Below are 22,922 nucleotides of genomic sequence, written 5' to 3'. Positions count from 1 at the left end.
TGCTGTACCTCAGGGGCATCTTGGAGGAATCTCTTCAAATTTGGTGCAAACATTGCAAAGGATGATGGTTAAAAGTCATCGTGACAGACACTCATCGTACAACCACCATGTGTTATATCTGCTTTTCTGCGTCAAAGTCAAAGTATCTTTCTGTCTGGTTTGTGCATTCATACAGTCACATGATAGTGGTGGCCAACAGGGATGACACTAAAGTCTGAAGAAGTTTGTGTTTATTTAAAAAAATACAGTAGTTACAGTAATAAGTGACACTTTGAGGAATCCATTGCACCTTGGTATCTACATCTTTCTCCTTCCTTCCTTCCTGAAGTCACACAACTGGCTTTCAGGCAGAACAGGAACAGTGAATGCAGATGTTTGTACATTTTACACACACACACACACACACACACACACACACACACACACACACACACACACACACACACAGTGAAAGTCCAAAGCACTTCCTCAGTAGTTTTTGGTGCAGGCCGAGCACCAACGAGCAGCATTCTTTATCGGGAAGCTGTCCCTTTCTTTCTGCCATCCCACAACCACCACACTCTGACTCTGTAGTTTACGGTCAGTGGCTGCCCATAAATATGCCCGTCTACATGGGTCGGAGAATGACAGAGCTGTGAACAGAGTCTCTGATCCCTCTTCCTTCTCATTTTACAAAGGACTATTAATTCAATGTGTGACAGGTCATATAATCATCTGATGAGAATAGTTGCAGCCTGTGAGCGTCACTCATCTTCTGTATGGATTTCAGGGATGAGCACCTTGGTTCTGTGTGAACTGGTGTGACCTCACCAGTAGCAAGCTCCAGCAAACCATGCAGGAGGGCGCTGTCCCTTTGTCCAGAGCAGCGCCCTCTGGTTGCTCGTCTCCGTCTCCTGAAGCCCAACACAATAAAAGGTTTACAGCTCTCTTCTTTGTCTCATTATCCCTCCTCTTCACACAGACTCTTGGCGGTTTAGAGCTGCTCTCTGCTTGATCGAAAACACATTTCTTGCCTCACAGCTTACTGCTGTGTTGGCAGTTAGTCAGCCAGGCTGTCAGTCTCTGTATTCGGCAGAGGTGTCTTGCAGTGTAACAAAAGGGAGGATAAACTGACCCAGCAATGGCTCTCTCATCAGGACATTAAGTTTTTGAACAGCTGAACTCATCCTGCTTTTCTTCTTCTCCCAGCTTCCTCTCAGCCTCATCATCCTCAAGCAGTTTAGCAGGCACTCTGACAAGTGGGAAACAGCTTTAGACACTTGGACAATGACGGTATCAAGGACTTGGTTTTTCTCTTATGAGGACAGAGGTGGGTTTTTATTAAAAAAATGATTAAGTTGCAGTGAAAGAGGAATGAGGGGGAAAAAAGCAGCAGAGAGAGCGAGAAACTTCAAATGTGATGAGGAAGGATTTCACCTCCCGATACGTCAGAGCTCAGGGGCATCAGGTGCACGAGGGGGGTACCTGACTCCGGCCTGTCCCGGTTCTCTCTGGTGCTCCTTCACCGCTGCATGACCTCTGGTGCATTTAATACCAGTTCTTTACGGGTTTCCACCTGAATAAGATTGTTAAGTCAATCATGTAGCCTGCTGGTCTCTGTACTACTTTTAGTGCAAGTTCAAGAAGTTTTGCTTTACTCGCTTTGGTTGGTTTTGTTCGGTCGAATTTCAATCAGTATTAAAGCAGTATTTTCAGGAACGGGTACGTAAGTACATGTACTGCTGAGGTTTTGAATGATACCCACTCCGCGTGCTTCCTGTTGCTTTTGCATCTTTATTTTGCAAGTTTGCAATAAAAAAAATTAGCATTTGAAAGCAAAACAGAAATCAGAAAAACATGTTTTTTAAAAAAAATAAAAACAAACTCAAATTAGAAAAGCATTAAAATCAAAGCCAAAGTATCATTTTTCTAAACATTTTGTTTGCAAATCCCAAGCCGTTTACTCCAGGCCTCAGGATGGTCCTGAAACTTTAGTCAGACTCGCAAACAAAGCTTCGGTTTCACAAACAATAATTTTGGATTTGCAAAGAAAAGTTTGGTGTTTGCACAAGTTTTTGATTCATTTGTACTTTTATTCTGAATTTCATTCTATCCTTTTGTTCACGACAGCAAAAATGGCAAGTTGTTTTACGCTCAAATCAATTTTTTGATGACAGGTTTTTTTCTGATTGAGTGCACAATAAAGCTATAAATGTAGCTCCTTTTATTGCTTCCCAGACCAAGAGTTAGCAGCTCTCTGATTTAGCTTCTTCATTAGTAGCTGGCCTGTCCAGGGTGACCCCCTGGGACAGCCCCCAGCCCCCTGGGATCCTGAGCAGGACAAGCGGTTGATGATGGATGGATGGATTAGTTGTTGGAATACAGATTTCACTTAAATACTTTTGGGTACACTCACATATTTAGCTAGGTAAGCTCTGAACTGTAGTTATACTTATTAAAAAGAAATAAGAAAAGAACACATCATTTATTTCACTTCATTCTCCCAAAACCTAAATGAGCCCCTGACAGACCCAGTCCAGGTGTCAGGGCTCAGGACAGCCCATCTCTGCTCGAGCAGTGTGCTGCTCTCGCATCTATCTGCCAGCGTTTCTCAGACAGAATGTCTCCTGGACAGCGACAGCAGGTCATACTTTCCTTCCCTGCTGTTGAACCAGGCTTTCATCTTGAAGATAGAGCAGCAGCAGCCACTTTGCTAACATCCAGTAAATCCCGGTAAAGCAGAGGGTCCGTCTGATGAAAGGCTGGGGGAGTTTGGGATTCCTGTTCGGCGCTGCTAAATCTAATTTAAAGGCTCGTAAGGCCAAGTGAATTTTTGTTGCATGATGTTTTTGTGGGCTGTTGTGTGGAGGGAAGTGATTGGTTGTCTGAGGAACAACTTGTTAAAGTGAACACTGCTGGTTTACTGGTTTACTGGTTTACTAGGGGACTGGGTGGGCTCAGTGCACCAGTGCAGCAGTGTTGTTGTGATTTTGCTCCTTTGTGAATGTCTGACCCCTCCAGCGGAACCCATGGGGGGGGGGGGGGGGGGGGGCTGCTGTTAAAGTCAAGAAAGCAGGTGTCTGCTTGTCAGATGTCTAGTAAACAAAACAGTGTGTAACCTTTTTAATGCTTACAACCAAACACTTTCTATTTGCTATGAGCTGTTTTCCTGTGGCTGTGCATGGATGGGGTTCAACCTTGAGTAACCTGGGCGGTGTAGACGGAGGGAGAGCGCCCTCCTGAGGCCTGAGGGAAAGCAGCACTCTGACAGTGCATCTCCTCTGTCCTCCAGGTTTGGGATGGACTGCCTGATTCAGTTTGAGGACTTTGCAAACATCAACGCTTTCCGTCTGCTGAGCAAGTACCGCAACACCTATTGCACCTTCAACGACGACATCCAAGGTAACTCAGGAGGAGACACACAAACACAGAAGTACCCTTGATCTGGCGGTACTTCATTAATATAGAGTACACTTCTTTTTTACTCCCACATATTGCTATCAGCATTTGACCCCAAACCAGTCGGCGTCACACCAAAATTCTTTGTCTGATATTAAAAATACAATTAAAAATGTGTAATCCACATTTTTACAGATGTAAATTATAATAAAGTCCCAACGCAGACCTCAGAGATGAGACCGTTTGGTATATTATCAAAGTATCATTGGCACCTCATTCTACTGTATGACTACTAATGATTATGGGTACATACTTTTACTGTATATTTTACTTTTACTATAATGTAATATTACTGTGATCACTGCCATTTTATTATTTTGAAGTGACCACTAATCTCTGCTCCCTGCTGTAACTGTGCTTTGCTCTGTTGTGTTATGATCTTACTACATGACTTGTATTGTGGGTTTTTTGTCTGTTTTTTTTACACATATGTGTGGGTGTACACTCAGTATGGTGTCTACGTGTGTATATACAACACCTGTATATTTTTACATGTTGTCACTGTTGTTTGTGTTATTGTTTGTATTTATCTATCCTTTTTTTCAGCACTTTGCATCGCATCTTTTGCATGAAATGCGTTGTATGTGCGTCATGTTATAATGCAGCGTTATGATGTGGTTCTGTAACCCTGACCAGGTACTGCTGCAGTGGCAGTCGCTGGGCTCCTGGCCGCCCTCCGCATCACCAAGTGCAAAATGTGCGACCACACCATCGTGTTCCAGGGTGCCGGGGAGGTGGGTGGAGCCCACGTTACGTAGGGAGATGGAGCACCGGGGCCTTCAGGGGAATTTCTGTAGCCTTGAAAGCCCTCAGTGGCTGAATTGCCTGATTCCAATTTTTTAAGTGAAGTTGAACATCCTGTCCAACATCTCTCTGAACTTATATTGGCTGCTGGGAAGTTTTGTTTCATTCAACAAGTGAGCGCTATGTAAAATATAAACCAAAGTTTAAGGAATATGAAATTTCATCCCAAACGGCCTTTTATTATTGTCCTGGTTACGTCAATGTCATGATTTATATTTTTCTTAAACACATCAAGAGTTTGAATGTTACGACTTCGACTCCAGGAAAGTCAGAGCACTCCACACATTCCCTGAGCTTGTCGTGAGCTGTCACCATCCGCCCTGAAGAGATCTCCTCCTCCTCCTTCCTCCCCCCAGGCAGCGATGGGGATCGCCGACCTGATCGTCATGGCCATGGAGAAGGAGGGACTGGCTCAGGAGGAGGCGTTGAAGAAGATCTGGATGGTTGATTCCAAGGGCCTCATTGTCAAGGTGTCTCTTTCTATCACATGTGCATGTTCATCTTCATTTGCTGGGACGCTCATATTGTTAAGTATAACAGAAGCCAACCAGCCACCACCTCCACGCCAACCTGACAGTGAGAGAAACACGTCTTTGAGTTTGACCTACAGTTGTCAGTGGCACCACAGCCGTGAAGGGGATGGGGGGCTATTCCAGGGCCTGGGGGGAACAATGCCTAAATTAATCTGTCTTCTATGAATGCTCAGGGTCGAGACCATCTGACTCATGAGAAGGAGAGGTTTGCTCATGAACACCCACAGATGAAGAAACTGGAGGATGTGGTCCGGGAGCTGAAACCGACTGCGATCATCGGTAAAACGGCGAGAGTTTTTCTGTTCTGGGCCAAATCTCTGCTCCTGATCTCTCCTTCCTTAGTTTGTGCTGTGTATTCGCTTCAGTATTGAAAAAAAACAAAGGCTCGCGTCATTTCAGCGCCGTCCTCATTACATCACAACAGCAGGATTTGTAAAAAGGCATTCGTGCCGACTTCCATGTCGTATGAGAGCATCCGCACGATTTGGTGCCCTTAAATTAAAGTGATGAAGATCACACCTCCATGAGGACACAGTAGGCGTCACTTCTGTACACACCTACTAGAGCAGAGTGGTTCAACTAAAAAGAGCCTGTCGAAGACAAAGACATTGGCTGTCCGCTCATTCCATCGCCCCTCCAATAACAACCACACAAGAAGCCCAAGACAGAAGTTGGTGAAAGGACAGCTGGACCCAACGAGAGGAATTTTCATTTTTAGACTGGAGGCCTGGTCGACTGCTCCCTCCTCTTAGTCTGTGTTTTCTTTTTTATTTTCATTATCAGAAAGAATTTGTCTATTCACGGCTTTAATGAATTAATCTTCAGCTATTCAACTCTGAAATTTGAAATTGAATACTGAACCTTCTTTAATCAAAGAAAGAGCTTCAATACAGTTAAAAAAATAATTGCAAGCTTTTGTTAAAGTAAGTGCCTCACACCTGAGCTTCGCATAAAGGTGCGTGCGTGCGTGCGTGCGTGCGTGCGTGCGTGCGTGCGTGCGTGTGTGCGTGCGTGTGTGTGTGTGTGTGTGCGTGTACTGCCGCAGCGCACCTGCAATCACAGTAAAACATCGGGGAGACTCGGGGTGTGAGGCACTGCAGGAAAACCAGATCCTTTAGAAAATGCATCCTTATTTTGCTAAATGGCACAAATACTTTCAAAAACGGACTCACACGCTGTGTTTGTTTCCCCAGTTTGCATGATGCACATAAAGACCAAAAAAGAATAAATGCAACCACAAAAGGAACTTAAATGTTAAATGGACTCAATTTATACAACGCCTGTCCACCTTAGCAGCGCTCAAGGTGCTTTACAGCGTCATCTCATTCACCCTTTCACACACACGCTCACACACTGATGGTGGAGGCTGCCGTGCGAGGCGCCAACCTACTCATCAGGAGCAATAAGGGGTCCAGTGTCTTGCTCAAGGACACTGTGACATGGTCACCGGGGTGAGGATCAAACCAGCGACCCTTCGGTTGCTAGACGGTCACTCTACCTCTGAGCCATGACAGGCTCCTCCTCCTTTAGTTATGGAGGGGGATGGTGGAGGGAATGAGGCAGTATTTTTGTCTACAGTGCATTCATGGTAAGAGAAATGTATGATGGTACCTTGAGAGTATAAGCTGAATGGTAAACGGGTGTGCTTGTGAGTCCAGGTGTGGCAGCTGTAGCTGGAGCCTTCACTGAGCAGATCATCAGGGACATGGCCTCCTTCAATGAACGCCCCATCATCTTTGCCCTCAGCAACCCCACCAGCAAAGCTGAATGCACGGCTGAGCAGTGCTACACACTCACAGAGGTACTCGGGACTCGTGTTGCCCCCTCCTCCAAGGACATGCAGCTTCTGTGACTCCTCTCTGGTGAAAAATAGATGAGCAACACTTTTACTCACTATTCCACGTCCTGTGCTGCAGGGTCGAGGCATCTTTGCCAGTGGCAGTCCGTTTGACCCCGTGACCCTGCCTGATGGGAGGACGTTCTATCCTGGTCAGGGGAACAACGCCTACATCTTTCCGAGCGTGGGCCTGGGCATCACCGCCTGCACCGTCCGCCACATCACGGAAGAGGTTTTTCTTACTGCAGCAGAGGTGAAATGTTCTGTCATCCCCTCACAGCTTGAGGGCACGAACAGCCTTGACCATTGAGCACTTGTTACTGTGTGAGTGAGTGAGTCAGCAACGAGGCGCTGTAGCTCTAAAAATCCAGCACTTGTAAGTTTATCTAACTATGATTTTCCCACCTTCACCAGCTGACCAAGCCTTCGCTATGACACATATTCACATCCGCAGACTGTCAGACCCAACGTGCAAATCTACTCAGTTTGTTAAAGGAACCACTGTCATTCGCCATCCTCCCCAGAGCCACACTTGACACGACCTGACCACTAGTTAGCTTGGTGCGGTGAATGGTAGTGCGGGGGAAGTGTAAGCGTAGCTAGTTCACCGTGGTAAGTTAAAAGCTCACGTTGCTGATCGTTGCTGTGGAACAGGCTCTTGCTCAGCTGGTGACGGAGAAGGACCTGGCCGAGGGACGACTGTACCCCCCTCTCAGCTCCATCAGGGAGGTCTCGCTCAACCTGGCGGTCACGGTGAGAGCGCGGCAGACACTCTGTGAACACGCCATTCTCCACAGATGCTCCTGGTCCCTGACTGACTCCCAATATTTCACCAAATGCATTTCAGATCATGGAGTACGCCTACGAGCACAACCTGGCGACCCTTCGCCCGGAGCCCACCGATAAAGCAGCATATGTGCGCTCACTCTCGTACAGCACTGACTATGATGAGTTTGTCGTGGACTCGTACCGCTGGCCACAAGACAGCATGACTGTCCAGACATGCAAACTTTAATGCAGTGCTCAGCGATGCGACGGGCCTTTGGGGGCGCGAGGTCACCGCGGTGGTCCGGTATCATCGGCGTGATGAATGAGGATGTGAGTTGATTTTCCTCTCTATCACTAGGAAATGAATGGTGACAAAACACTGGAAGCAGAAGTTGGGCCCGCAAAAGATGTTTAAGGCATTATTTCTCCTCCAAAGAATAGGAAGGTAATTTATGAAATACAGTGAATTCAGTAATTAATTAAACTCAGACAGAGCCAAGGTAATTAACTGTGACGCAGATAGTTTGCAGAACATAGGAAGCATTGCACTGATGGCTGTTACCACATTGAAAGTAATTTATAAATCCTCCACAGGTTCTGAGTAATTGTTCTGTAATTAGACATTTGTCTTTTGACAGTGTCATGTGAAATAAAACTGGTTTTGATCCATGTTTCTATGTTTGATCACTTTAGTACAGTAAAATGGCAACAGCGCAGCAGGAGCGCTGGACATGAAAGGGAAACGATAAGGAAAATAATGATATTAGAACATTTCAAGTCACTCACAGTACAGTTCTGTCCTCACTATTGGTTCCTCCTCCGGTGACATCGCTTGCCTTGATAGAGTCTAGATGACGTCTCCCGAGAGGCTTCTGAGACTCTGGTCCCCTCTAGAGGTCAAAGTGTGCCACTGCAACGTGTTCTCCCTGACTGTTCATACAGGAAAGCACACAGGTTCAGGGGGAAGTATATAGGTTCTCAAAAGGAAATCCCGTAGAACCATATAGATGTATTTGATTTTAATAGAATATGGTTGGAGATACAGTTTTACTGTTTCCTAGTTTAAAAGCGTCAGACGCAACTAAATATAACTCAGGACTGTTTTCATGTCCGTCTGTTAAACAGGAATATAACATCCTCACTAGATGAAAGGTACGATTAGATGACATCTGGTGAGCTGGTATGTTGACCAGTAAAGACCAGTGCCTGCTGAGACTGAAGGTGAGTTGGTAGTCCCTAGTGGGAGGGGGGGGCAGAAGGTAGCAGTTTGTGTGTAGGCTGGATAACAAGTGACACATCACACACTGTCAGTATGATCCAAACGGTTCTGGTGGCTCCACTAGTACAGAACTACAGAACGAGTTCAGAACTAGTATAGAACTACAGAACGAGTCCAGAACTAGTATAGAATTACAGAACTAGTATAGAACTACAGAACTAGTACAGAACTAGTATAGAACTACAGAACAAGTATAGAACTAGTATAGAACTACAGAACTAGTACAGAACTACAGAACTCGTCCAGAACTAGTATAGAACTACAGAACTAGTATAGAACTACAAAACGAGTCCAGAACTAGTATAGAACTACAGAACCAGTGTAAACTACAGAACTTGTCCAGAACTAGTATAGAACTACAGAGCTAGTCCAGAACTACAGAACTAGTATAGAACTACAGAACTCGTCCAGAACTAGTATAGAACTTCAGGACTAGTAAAGAACTACAGAACTAGTATAGAACTACAGAACAAGCATAGAACTACAGAACTCGTCCAGAACTAGTATAGAACTACAGAACTAGTATAGAACTACAGAACTAGTCCAGAACTACAGAAGTAGTATAGAATACAGAACTAGTATAGAACTACAGAACTTGTCCAGAACTAGTATAGAACTTCAGGACTCGTAAAGAAGTACAGAACTAGTATAGAATTACAGAACTCGTCCAGAACTAGTATAGAACTACAGAACTAGTCCAGAACTACAGAACTAGTATACAACTATAGAACTAGTATAGAACTACAGAACTCGTCCAGAACTAGTATAGAACTTCAGGACTAGTAAAGAACTACAGAACTAGTATAGAACTACAGAACAAGCATAGAACTACAGAACTCGTCCAGAACTAGTATAGAACTACAGAACTAGTATAGAACTACAGAACTAGTCCAGAACTACAGAACTAGTACATAATACAGAACTAGTACAGAACTATAGAACTTGTCCAGAACTAGTATAGAACTTCAGGACTCATAAAGAACTACAGAACTAGTATAGAACTACAGAACTTGTCCAGAACTAGTAAAGAACTACAGAACTAGTATAGAACTCCAGAAGTTGTCCTGACCTATGAGAGAGGAGAATGAAGCAGCTGTGGTTTTTGAGTTAGTTTAGGACCTGATTGTACTTAGGGAGCTCACTCAATGTGCCTGTGTTGCGCGCGCACACAAACACACACCCGCACACACACAACACGTGTGGTGTTTTGGGTTTGCTTGAGAGTGATTTTACGTTCATGAATCGATGACAGTCCAGACAGCCAGTACCAGAGGCCTCGGCTGGCCCACTGCCCATTTCACTGGGGAATCGATGGGGAGGCAAGCGGACCAGTCAGCGTTCAGGGCTGAGCGTCCCGCTCCAGGCGAGCCTCAGTGAGACAAACATTTGCTCTCCTCACTTGTCTTGCCTCACCCTCCCTCTCCATCCACCCAAACAGCCACTGGCAACTGCTGCTCTGACTTGTGGATCAATATGTCGCAATGGCAGTCAGCTGTCTGGAACCATCAACAGTAAATGTCACCACATGCTGTAGGTTACCTTCATGTATCAGGAAGGCTCCTGGACATCGAGCACACCCGGTCTTCTCCGCCCCCCCGAGCCCACCCTAGCACCTCCTGCTAGTCCCAGACCGTGGACCTAGTGACTGGCAGCTGTAAGCCTGCATCATTTTGACCTTGTTTACATGTCTCACATTAAATGGCACCTTGCTAAGACCTTGTGATCAGTGCCAATCAGTAAAGCCCCCGAGGGGTTGCCGCCTGTCTGCCCATCCTCCCCGTCGCCTGTCTCCCATAAAGGCCAAACACCCCTCTCCCATCTGCCTGACCACCAACCCACATGTAGCTCGTCCTTCTGCTCTCACAACTTCACATCTCCTATCCAATATACCTGCATTTTAGTGGATATTTGTTGGAGGGCTCAGTGTTCAAGCTAATTCATTCATGTGCAACCAGGAAGTTGTGGTCACATGACAAATGTGAGCGATTCTCTCGCCAGTCACATTTAATTCTCCCTTGTTTGGCGCTCCCTTCATGTGGGGGATGAACGGAAATGACTCAGCAATAAATGAACAGCAGAGGGCGCTCTAATATATAGAATACGCAACACCCTCACTGACATCTTTTCGATTTTCCTTGACACAGCTGATGGAAGGCATTATTAATGATATGATAATTATTCTCTGTGATAAACTCAATTGAGCAAATATTATAAGGCTAATATTGCAGCTAGAATGTTAGTCACGAACGCTTCAATGCGTTATGTAGAAAAAAAACCTGCTATAAATACTTCATCTTAAACACAAATGTCAAACAACAAAGTGTGTGAGCTTTTACATTCCATACTTTTGGGGGGATGTGATATATATGTAGATATTATGTTCTCCACCAGCTAATTTACCTTACCAGCTTTCTGAAGTTTACGTTTTTATTTATTTGCACACTTGAAGTATTGCAACTTCATATCAAGTTTTTTTTTAAAGGAAGTGGATGTTTAGCTCAGATAAGAGATTTAAAAAGATTTAAAAGGTATAAAATCATATAAATGTAAGTATATACACACATACATACTTACCTATACATTTAAATTGTATGTAATTGTATATGTGTAAAGTGTATATACATATATACACATATTTATATATATATACATATAGTACATGTAAATATATATATATATATATATATATATATACATATATATACATTGAAAGAATAAGGAAAAAGAAGCAAACACAATTATGAGGAAATACAAGAAAGTAAAGATTCTGCCTCAATTTTTTCTGTAAAATGTATATAAACATCTCAGAAGTGCTGTAATGTGTCGTATCATTTATCTCATGGCAATACCTCTAAATACATGTTAGTGTAACTGTTTGTCTAAACATTTATCCGCCAAGTTAAGAAAAACATAATAGAACAATCGAGGTGCTGAAAAAAAATTGCTGTTGACTGCAGTGGGAGTTGTAAACATTCCACACGTCAGCGACGTGACACATGGAGCCGGAGCCTTTGTGCTGCGTCTGTGCTGCAGGTGGCAGCATGAGGACTGCAGAGGTATTGACTGCAGAATGCAACAAGCAAATATGAATAGAACGCAACCAACATACAACTATTCTATGCCTTTTGAAATAAATGTATTCAGGATGGTCGGTTGTATGTCGCAGTGAAAAGATCAGAGCACAAAAGCTCCCTGGAAGACTTAAGAAATGTTCCTTTCCTTTACTATTTCATCAGTGTTTCGCCTCATCTTTTGTCCGCTGATTATTTACTCAACAATACACAACTTGGCCAACTTTCACAATGCTGACATGCTCGAGGAGTAAAGTGTTTCTAAGCAGACATAATGGAAATCCCATGATTCCACTGCATCTGGCTGGTACTGAGGAAACAGCAAAGGCCTGTGACCAGGCGCCACTGTTTACACACTTGATCAGACACTGCACAGCTTTGTGCCAGATGTGTATGAAATCAGTGGGTTGGTGCTGCTGGAGGTTGTAGTTGGGCAGAGAAAAATGCCTAAAACATCCAGAAATGCAATGTTACCATGGAGAAAGAATCAAGATGACATTCATTTGGGTGTACATGAGAAGACATTCCTCAAGTGCAGGATGAGTCAGATTCATTTAGATTATTGAAATTATTCCAATCCCTGAAATTTGCGCTGAATGTGAACAGTTTATATATTTGACGGACGGCTTGGTTACCCCCTTCAACCTTGACCTTTGACCTTCCTGTTGAGAGTTTTCACTAAAGTAGAATTTATTTATGTTTTTTAAGGGGTGTGAAGTTACATCGAACTGCCACAGTTCAGATGAAACAACGTAATTCAAACAAAATCCAAACATGGAGTCATAACGCAATCCACCGCTGTAGGTGAGCCTTTATTTTGAAATTCTCATGCTACATCAGCTTTACCTTTTTCACAGAAATCTTTGTCTCTTTTTTTTTGTTAAAGTAAAAGATAAAAGATTGTTTTTTTTTCAGTTGATTGAATTTTCATGGGTTCATTAACCAAACACGTCCACCTGCAAATGTTGTCATAGTTCAGAAACTCTCTAGAATATCAACTTGTGATTTGCATCCCTACAGGATCGATATTACGACTGGATTTTTGTGCCAATTATTTGTGACATCATCAGTAAAATGATGATATCAATATAGTGGCCAATAGTTGTTCTATGACAAGTACAAGTAAACAAGTACTATCAGTAAAAAGTATCTTACATTAGTGAACCAAATGGTACACATATTTCATAGATAAGAAATCCACCTATAAAATGTTGCTATCGGAACAAACTGATGGCATTTGCACAGAAATGCGTCAAAATGGCTTCCACAGCTGACATCCGCGGCTGAAACATCGTCAGGCTCTGATTACTGCGTCATTTCGGGTCTATTTTCAGGGCCTACTTGAGGTAAAATAACTCTGTGACTTGACACTTGGGGATATTTTGGTGTGATTCTCGGCTCGAAGTTGAGCCAAGTGACCTTTATTTTCCCAGCAAATCCAGAGCAGCCTGGCTGGTGGAGGACTGAATGAGGACCATTATCAGAAAACCACCTCGGCGCAGTGGCTTCCTACCATTCTGCTGTTCCCATAAATGATTATATGAGTAATTTAGAGAGACGGCTCCGTTTCACAGACGGTTGGTGAGGCCTGCACAGGTTTTAGCCTGAGAGGCAGTGATGGGTGCAGGTTTCCGACAGCCTGTTGTTTCTTGGGCGGGTACCACGCACAGATACCAAGCAGGAGCGCCAACGCCTCAACAACTTTTCCATAATTAGATGAGGCTTTGCGCTCAGTGTGGGATTCTTGCGCTGGAATCTGACGTGACATGTGTGATCACGACCCAAAGTCGCCTTTAATTAATATGTGTTGCCACACAGGGAGCACAGACAGAATTCCCTGCAGCTCCCTGAACTAAGAAATAGGCCACTTTGTAGCGTTTTGGACCAATCAGCTGTCGGCGTTGAAGCTGAACTTGTAATTTAGACAGAATTCAGGTCCGACTTTTTGATCTTTCACCTCTAGTCATTCACAAAAGAGCAAACTGAACATGTTTTAATCCACTTCAGCTACCCTCCGCACCGCCTTCAGCTGTCGAGCATGTCTTTGCCGCCTTTTGAGAGTCGGCACATGCTAGCCAGGCTTGTGCTTATTATTCTGCTGTAAGCCACAGATGGATCAACACATGCTGAAATTATTACAAGCAAGACATTTGCATGTGACCTAAATCTCCCACTTCTGCTCCACCACGCCAGCAAGTCAGTCCAAAGACATTTGCACGCCACAATCTATTTCGCCAGATTGAGATTTATTTAATGGAGCAGATTTTCATTGTAATTCCAAAAGCAGTTACGATATATGGACTACTCTCACATCCATCTAGGATGGAATTGAAAGCTGAGGCTGTTTCCAGATCAGATACTGAAGTGCTCTCATTGCTTCAGTGTTTAGTTTATTGTTTATTTATTGATTCACACTGTCAGGTTTGTCTAGGATTTTGCAAATTTGGAATGGAGAACAACAAGTGTGGACTGGAATGTAAAATAAAATGGCTGACTGCCAGAGAAAGGTCAAGCCCACCGTGAAAGCATCAGTGTTGGGCAGTAACCCAGTAACCAGTAGGTTGCTAAAAACTAATCAGCTCTCATACTGCATTTACTCCTCTGCCAAAAAAAACCAAACTCCTCCAGCCCTCTACTGATTTGAAATACAACAATCTAATCAAAATCAACAGTCCAGCAGAAGGATATACTAAATTGCTCTCTTAGCTTTAACCCTCGTTTTAGTCTTACAGGCAGGAAGCAGAGCCTAGTGGCCTTTTGTAACCGCTCCCATCTGTTGCATACCTCGTGGAACTGTCAATCATCCATGACTGCAAAGATTTTTAAAGTTAAATGAGATATGCGGTGGAACCAGGAGCCACACGCTAAGAAATCCTACATTGTCTAAGAACATATTTAGGTGTGGGAACAAATACGTGCGCCTTCACCTGGCCTGAAATAATGAACTCGAACACTGCAGAAAAAAAAGTGCATCTGTTCTCAGTGTTGTAGTAGTACGACAGCTCGCTGTGGTCAGGGACTGATACACAAATTACTAATACTCCTCTTGAAAGGAGTAATGAGTAATGAGTGCTGATAATAAGGCAGCGTGTGCTCAGGGTCGGACTGCGACCACATTGATCATGCATGCGTTTCAAGACATCTACAAGCACGTATTTGCAACAACAGCCTTCGCTATTGTTTTCTGCATCTTCATTAATTCTGTAAATGTTTGCTGCCAGTGATGTACTGCCAAGTTTGGTGAGGATCAAAGCGTTTCCCCCTTCTTTATGGAGGCACATCACATTAAAATGTATTATTATATTACATCTTGAGCTTAATACAGGAAGTTGCCACATTAACTGTGAGTGGCGACAACATACTACGCTTGTTGTGGCTCTAAAAGGACTTTGTCTACGTGTGTGAGCTTGTGTGTGTCGCTGATTGTCAATGAGGACGGTGAGGTGCATGTGATGCAGCCTCCAGTGCTCTCCTAGCCCATGAATAACCAGGTTCCCTTTGATGTGCTGATGATGGATGAGGTGGCGCCTTTTTTCCATCAGCTGCGGCATGTAAATCCTCCTGCTGTGTTATCTCCTTAACTGCTCAAGGGTCCACCTGAGTTTGTCCACCTGACACACATATTAAAGGAGCTGTAAAGGGAGCATTTCTTCTTTTTGATCAATATTTTGGTTACCTGAAGCTTCTCAATGTCACAGTCAGCGACCGTCTGGTCTAAAGGTTGTACTGAATAAATGCTGCGATGACACTGAATATCTGGACTTCTGCGGTTTCTCTTTTTAGAAGACGGCAAATAGTTGCAAGTTACAACAGCTCTTCAGTCAGTATTGATGCACTTCTATTGAATTGGGGAGATCGTGCCGTCATCTGGGATATTTTCAGACCGTTAAAGCTCCCTTCAGATTAGTTCAACTAAATTTGACCCAAACAACCAAAAATTGTTTGCTCCAAACCTCTGAAACAACAAGCTGAAGTCCATCAGCGTGTTTCCTTCTTACAATCATTGTGAGATGATGGTGTGGTGCAGCTGAAGCCTACACAGTATGGGCCTGATGAGCGAGGCCAGGTGCCACCTTTCTTTTTTGCTTACCTGTGGCATTTAAAACCACAAGTTAGGGGACAGTTGTCATTTTTCTTTTTTAGTTCCTGGCAGAAAAGACAGTGAACAGCTATATTCCATGGCAACATCTGTCTGGAGAAAAACACTGAGCCTCGCAGGCACGGAGGACGGAAGATCCTAACGTGCAAATTGACTCAACTTTGTGAGTTTGATCCCAGAGAAGGTGGATTTTCAAGGATCTGATGGATGAGATGAGGGTTAGAGCCAACTGGCGGTCGGTCGGGGGACGAGAGCGAAAGAGCAGAGGTCTCACATCAGTCCACTGCTCTACACCCTGAATGAGTGACTCAGCCTCACAAGCAGGTGAGGTGGCATCGGTAAACAGCAGCATCACTGGCACCCTCAGTTGGCAGGCGGTTTAGACAGTAATTCATCCACTAAAGGTGCTTGCCCTGCAGAGGAAGGGGTTCCAGGGGGCAAACAGGAGGCTGCTGTCTGTCTTCTGTCCAGTGGTTTGGGGAGGAGAACCTGAGGCTCCTATGAGGGACCAGAACCTCCCCTTCCCGACCTCTTGCGGAGTTACGACAGTCAGCGTGTCAGTCAGGAGAAACTTGATATCCACTTCGCTCTGTGTGTTTGGTTACTTCACTAAACGCCGTTACATTTTCATCTGTTTCATTGAGTTGTAGTTTGAACTCAAGCACGATCATTTCCTCAACCTAACCAAGTGGTTTCAGTGGCTAAAGCTAACCAGACCCTAACCACAGCGCTGTTTCATGACCCGAAAACACAGCATTTCTGCTGAAGAGAATTGCTGTCGTTGCTCTCGCCCGATGTCTGATGTCAGGATCTGGAACCAGACTGGCTCAGTAGGATCCCAACCAGAACAGTTAAAAGCAGTTTATTGCAAAACCAGTGATTTTTGATTTGAACAGATCCCTCATGGAGGATCCCAGAGGAGGGACCCCTCAGACCGAGCCCTTCATGGGCCCAGTAGCTGGTGAAACGCTTGTGGTGAAGCTTAGTGTTTCACTGTTGCTGTACAACACAACAGCAATAAAAGTCATAAAACCCATTTTAATGTAAAACTATGTAAAAACGATGGATGAAATTGATGCAAGCAACGTGTTCAAATTAACAAAGCACCTTGAATCCACAAATATAATTACCCGTTCCCAAGTGTAGAATGTTGGAGTGGTGGAACACACAGAGCTCCCAGCAGCACAGCCGCAGGTTGCAGCCGCAGGGTATTCATCTGTGTGTGTTCTTGAACATTCTAAGCAAGTAAAGTTGACATTGAAGGGAGTCAGTGGAGGACAAAATAAGAGTTTTTCTCTCCAGGGTGAAGACGTACTTTGCAGCAGTCAATCGTCTGTGGTGCTGGCTGCACCATGTGCGATGCCATCGATGCGTCCAAGTTTTTCCTGTTTTACACTGCTACCTCAAGGATTATGCAAAGCATTGTGGGTGATTTAGAACCTTGGAGGAGGCGGATCCTTGAGAATACTGTGAGAGTAGAGGAGAAAATAGGGAGATTTGGAAGGATCCTGGACATTTGTACAGTCCTTTGGTGGGATTGAGGAAAGCAGGAGCATGACGTGATGGAAGGGAGAACAACCATTTGGATCTGGATGTCGTGACACCCTGTTGTATCAAAATCATTTTTCTCTCACTCTCTCCCGTGTGTGTGTGTGTGTGTGTGTGTGTGTGTGTGTGCGTGTGTGTGTGTGTGCACGCGCACGTGTAAGTGTCTCCATCTTCTGCTGTCTGCATATGGGAGGATAGCTCATTATCTATTGTCAGCAGACACAATGGCCCGGAGGCCAGCCTACGCTAGGCCAACAACCTCCAGCACAATACCTGTAAACAGCCAGCAACCTAATTGAAAACACAGTCTAGCACCACCATGTTGCCTCAAAAAGACAAAGAGAGTGAACAGAGAGGTGGCTTTTCAAAGAACAGCTTTATCTGTGGAAAGGTGGGAGCGTGTTCAAATGGAAGGTTGCAGCAGTGACACCATCGAGAGCAACCTCAAACATTCTGCGTCATATTTTATTTTTGACTGCTTCTCAAACCACTGGTGCTCCTGTCAATAGAGTGGATATTTCTGATGCACAAACCTACAAACTTTGGACAAATGAAACACAGAATTAGATGACACACAGCGAGAGTTGCTGGTCACGCATGCATTTAACCCTGTTGATTGGTACCAATGTGGCCCTCATATGAGCCCCGGGGCAGTAAAAACACAGATACAGTCATCTTAAATGCAGCAAACCAGGCCTTTGCGTCTTTTAATTGGCAAGTGCTGCGGCGTTCTTCATATAGGTCACTCAGTCTCCATCCATCTATCACCTCCACCCACCGGAATCCTAAACAACAAGAGAGAGGGAGCACGTCTAAAAAAAGAACTTTGTGTTACTCACGCTTGACTGCGTGTGAGCTAAGTAACAGTAATCCAATCAGATAAAGGACTAGTCAACATACAAGTTTTGCCAGATATCTCAGCCGCTGTGCGCCCACCACAAATTCACTAGTTTCCTGTCAACGTGTTGGTTTCCATTACATTGGGCTCTGATGTTACGGACCTAATTCTTTTGACGCTGTTCTTTAAGTGGGCTTTGCGATTAGGCTCAGATATCTCAGCCACGTCCCCCGCTGTCTCTCTCCCCCTCTCTCTGCATGCCTCCATACTGTATTAATGCAGCTTTTCTTTCTGTCTGTCTCTCTCTCTCACACGCAAAGTGGCTCCTTTATTTGTTCTTATTCACCCTTGTTCATTCAGTGAGCCACTCTCAAATCCATAGGCTGGTTGTTGCGTTATCTCGAGTCTCATGGATGCTGCTGCTCACTGTTGAGCTTCACAGACATATTGTCTTGTGGTCTGTGCTCTTGACCACAAACCCATCCATTTTCTATACTGCTTATCCATTAAAGGTTGGGGGGTGGAGCCTATCCCAGCTGACTTTGGGTGAGAGGCGGTGTTCACCCTGGACGGGTCACCAGTCCATCGCAGGGCCATCAGGAGTAATTAGGGTTTCAGTATCTTGCTCAAGGATACTTGGACATGGTCACCGGGGGAAGTGAGGATCGAACCAGCGACCCTTCGGTTGCCAGATGGCCACCCTGCCTCTGAGCCATGCTGCCCCCTGGCCACAAACAATTGGCCAAAATAAAACAAATATTTTCATAGCTACAGAAGAATTAATGAATTAAAATAAACAAATCTGCAACATTCAGCACATTTTAAAGCAGCTATTGGGACTAGTTTACTGATTATGTTGCCATTTTAATGAAGTGTCATAAGAATGAGTCTTAAAACCACGCCTACGGTCAATTTAGAGTCTGGATTAACCTCGTCCCCTCTTGATGTCTTTGGACTGTGGGAGGAAGCTGGAGTACCGGAGAGAACCCACGCAGGCACAGGGAGAACATGGAGACTCACACAGAAAGACCCCGTACCCGAACCGGGGCTCGAACCCAGAACCTTCTTGCTGTGCACCGTGCCGCCCATTCAGGAAACCATGAAGCATTTATGTGACTTAAAAACAGTCGCTGCTAACAAGCACCGAAGACAAACGTCCCCACCAGTGAGGTGCATGTATAACATCTGTGTGCAGCTGTTTGGCATGTCTGCTCAGGTCAACACAGTCTAGAAACCTCATAGTCACAAAACGTAACAGTACTGTGTTTGGGTCAGTATATGGTATTATATGTCCTAGCACGTCACAATTTAGTTTGGGTTTATGTTCATACAGAGGTGTTGGAACAACATCACCGGGATGTCAGTGTCCTTCACACAGCACAATGCTGACATTGCTCATGAGACACTGAACCTCAGACTTTCAGTGTGGAACCATGGATGAAGCAAGAACACAAAACACTTCATGCAATCTGATATTTTACACTAATTGTTGTCAATTCAGATCAACAAATAATGGAACCATTGCTTAAAATGCTACTGTGAACTATGTTGTTGTGCTGCTCTACGATGGAAGGTGTGACAGTTGATGGTAAATTGGGAAGATTGGCTTTGCAAACAGACAGAACCTGTCCATTCCATGACTCCCAGACCTTCAGACCACACGGGGTTCTTCTCAGAAGGCCCATGTCCATGTCCTCATGGGTTACAAAAAATAGGCCCTGTTACCACCCAGACTCTTGACATTTGAGACTATCTGCTGCAGGGCCTCCAGTGCTGAGTCCCTCAGAGCTAGCACGATTGTTGGCAATGCTAGCTGAGTCACTGGTGGTGCCATCTGTGGATGTAGAGTCCACAGTAGGAAAGATTCATGGGGTACCGAACTCAAGGATTCCAAATCTGTAGAAAAACAAATGCATTCAAGACCCCTAAACAGTAGAAGTAGGAATCATACCCTCTTTTCTCTGTCTAATTCTTCATCTTTCAGTCCTCTTCCTCAGTTGACCCGCCCTAGTTCAAAGACACACCCCCTCCTGATACCCTCCAGATGCTCTTTGGTCTAGTTCTTCGTCCACAGATAGGCAGGAGGGGGTCATCATGTGACCCTCATGTGTCTGACCATGCTGGTCTTTCTGGGTCAGTCACTCTCTCTCTCTCTCTCTCTGCTGCTGTTTCTGTTGCTGGGGGGCATCCGGGATGGTCAGAGAGGCTGTGTAGCTTGAGGCTATGTGTAAACTCAGGCAGGTCTTGGGCCCAGAGTTGCCGCCTCACATTTACAGTTAGTTGATCTGAAGGGCCCCTGTGATGGGTCGAGATGTGATTGGATCCGAGGAGCACTAATCCACTGGGCTGGTTGGGGCGGGTTGGAACTCTGGTGTCCCATTAAGTTTGGCCTGGAGGATCATAAGGTTAGAGTTTGAAGAGTCTGGATTAGCCATGAGTAATGGGATCCGAAGGTCCACCGCGCAGAGACTAACAGGGTAGAGAAGAGAGGAGCCATTAGACTGACAGAAAAAGAGAGAGAAGGAAAGGGAGAGAGAGACAGAGACAGAGAACCGGCAAGGTCAAGAGAAGAGAGGACTCTGCAATGAAGGAGCGTGATACCAACTTTACAGTTTTGCCATGTTTGCTTCCAAGCCAGAAGTGTGTCACTAGAATGCTTCAAGGTTTGCTGGTGCATGTGCAGGTTCATAAGTACTTCACTTTACATAGCAGCACTGCCAGGCGGCACTGAGCCTCCTGTGTGTCGTCCAGTGTGTTTGAGCTCCTGTGTGTTTGTGCTCATCCAGGGTTGCTGAGGAAGAAGCCTCCCAACATGCTGGTGACATCCCTAGGTAGGGAAAATGATTGAAGAATTTAATATCATTAGCATTTATAATCACTTGAAAATGCAGTTTGACTTTATTTTTGTGCTATTATGAGATATTTTCAGAGTATTTCGCAAATCTAGAAATTAATTAAACCTCCTTTAAACTTTTTTTAAGCTCAGTTACCTTTGACGCCGTGCAGGTAGCGTCTGGAGACAGTAAGTAAGCTGGAGGTGCCTGGAGCTGTGCATCATTTGAAAATCAGTAAAAGAGCTGCATGTTCAAAAACACCAGCAAAAAAAGCCCTAAAAACCTGGTGATGTCTTGGATTCCAGATACCGATGGGAATGTCTGCACATTTTTTTAATGTTTACTTGTGTGCCTTTAGTCCTTATTGTATTTTTATGTTGTGCAAAATCAGAAGCTTGTTTTTGTTTTGAAACAATCTCTGCTGCTTCAATGCATTTACATCATGGTTTGCAACGTCTCACGGTTCCACCGGAATACCACTGCCTCAAATTAATACGAGCTTCATAAAGCTAGACTCAGACTCTTTCGAATCTTTACGTGGCGGTCGTCTTTGCTAGTTGAAGCTGTAGTGAGAAAACAGGTGAGCAACTGAAAATATCAGAGCATGTTGGGTGATTTAGGACATTTACCTTCAAGACAAACGTGTAGCCTGCGGGCAGCCTTGCTCAAATTAAAGCTGATGTAATGGGATTCAATTATGTCCTGAGGAAATGTCCCTGTTACCGTCTTTTTTTTTTTCATTCCTCTTTGAAGGTTCAACTCATGAAATTAATTGGATTCCACCCTGGCTCACTTTATTGAATGTGACACCCCAAACAGCCTCAGTCTTTATATCCAACAATATGGAGGAAAGTGAAGGGACGAGGTAAGAAAAAAAAAAATTAAACTTAAATTACTGACCAGTTAATTTGGCAATTATGGTCAATTAGCCAGCATGTGGGGAAGTGTGAGGATGGTAGCAGCCCCTCAGCCACAAATGAGCATTTTGACACTGTGACCTGCTTTTCGCCTTCAGGGGTTAAAATCTTGTTTGGGAGGACAGAAGAACCTTCTCACAACTAACAAATATGAGAGGTACAGATCTGCATAGAAATATTGTTTCCTACAAGAAAAATGAATGCAAATCTCTATCATTCCAAAGCGGCTGCCCACACACCAGGAGCCAAAGATGGCCCCCCACCAAGTGTACAGAGGAGCCCTCCTGATGGCCAGAGCTGTGGTCCGGACTGTTCCACAACCCCCAAGTGAAGAAAGACCAGGAGCATTTAGATATGACATGATAAAATAGAATCAATCAGCTAATAAAATCTCCAAACATGAGATACAGAGTGAGCGAAAGGATTAGAGAAAAAAAAAACTTTTTAAAAAAAGTACGAGGACAACAGTATTAGAAAAAAGATGCCTTGCTGTGAGCTCGTGTTTTTACTTTAGGGTGAATTAAATGGCCACCACCAGAGGACCTGAGGGCTCTGGACAGTTAAACCAACCTGGGAAATATCTTAAATCATTAAGAGCATCAAGAGCCAATCAAGGGCTATTGAAGTGATTTCTGACGTTGACAGGAAGGAGCCTTGTTGATGCTCTGACTGCGTTTGTCCTCTTCACCTGCAGCACGAAGCATTAGCTGGAGATGTGAGACAAAGAGTCCAGAGACACGGAGCTTCAGAAAGACACTTTGAGCGCCGTCTTTATCATCGAAATGTTGACCAACCGCGTGATGCCACACGAGAAATGTGGAGAAAGGTTTCTGCAGCCCTGTCAGCTGCGATACTACAGCCACACTACACGTGCAATAAGCTGTTGCTGCTCCTACCCTCTGCATCTTATTTTCATACAATTAAAATCAGGCTCATCGCTGCCAGGTGAAACTCTC

The 22,922-nt window shown here is 44.5% G+C and overlaps 1 protein-coding gene across 1 annotated transcript in view; it reads left to right on the top strand.

Moving 5' to 3' along the window:
- The window catches only part of me1 (malic enzyme 1, NADP(+)-dependent, cytosolic), a 78,124-nt gene extending 70,062 nt beyond the window's left edge, over positions 1-8,062 (top strand). The window contains exons 7-14 of the mRNA XM_086219208.1: positions 3,272-3,381; positions 4,075-4,172; positions 4,599-4,712; positions 4,949-5,054; positions 6,434-6,576; positions 6,692-6,865; positions 7,267-7,365; positions 7,460-8,062. Coding sequence (XP_086075334.1) covers positions 3,272-3,381; positions 4,075-4,172; positions 4,599-4,712; positions 4,949-5,054; positions 6,434-6,576; positions 6,692-6,865; positions 7,267-7,365; positions 7,460-7,627 — 1,012 coding nt within the window. The 3' untranslated portion in view covers positions 7,628-8,062. The remainder of the gene's footprint in view (positions 1-3,271; positions 3,382-4,074; positions 4,173-4,598; positions 4,713-4,948; positions 5,055-6,433; positions 6,577-6,691; positions 6,866-7,266; positions 7,366-7,459) is intronic.
- Positions 8,063-22,922: the final 14,860 nt, after the last annotated feature.

The sequence above is a fragment of the Aulostomus chinensis genome, chromosome 11 (assembly GCF_037954235.1).
Source record: "Aulostomus chinensis isolate RoL2024-O1b breed Wild chromosome 11, RoL_Achi_v1.0, whole genome shotgun sequence".
NCBI classification, from domain to species: domain Eukaryota; kingdom Metazoa; phylum Chordata; class Actinopteri; order Syngnathiformes; family Aulostomidae; genus Aulostomus; species Aulostomus chinensis.
This window is presented reverse-complemented; position numbering and strand designations above follow the sequence as displayed.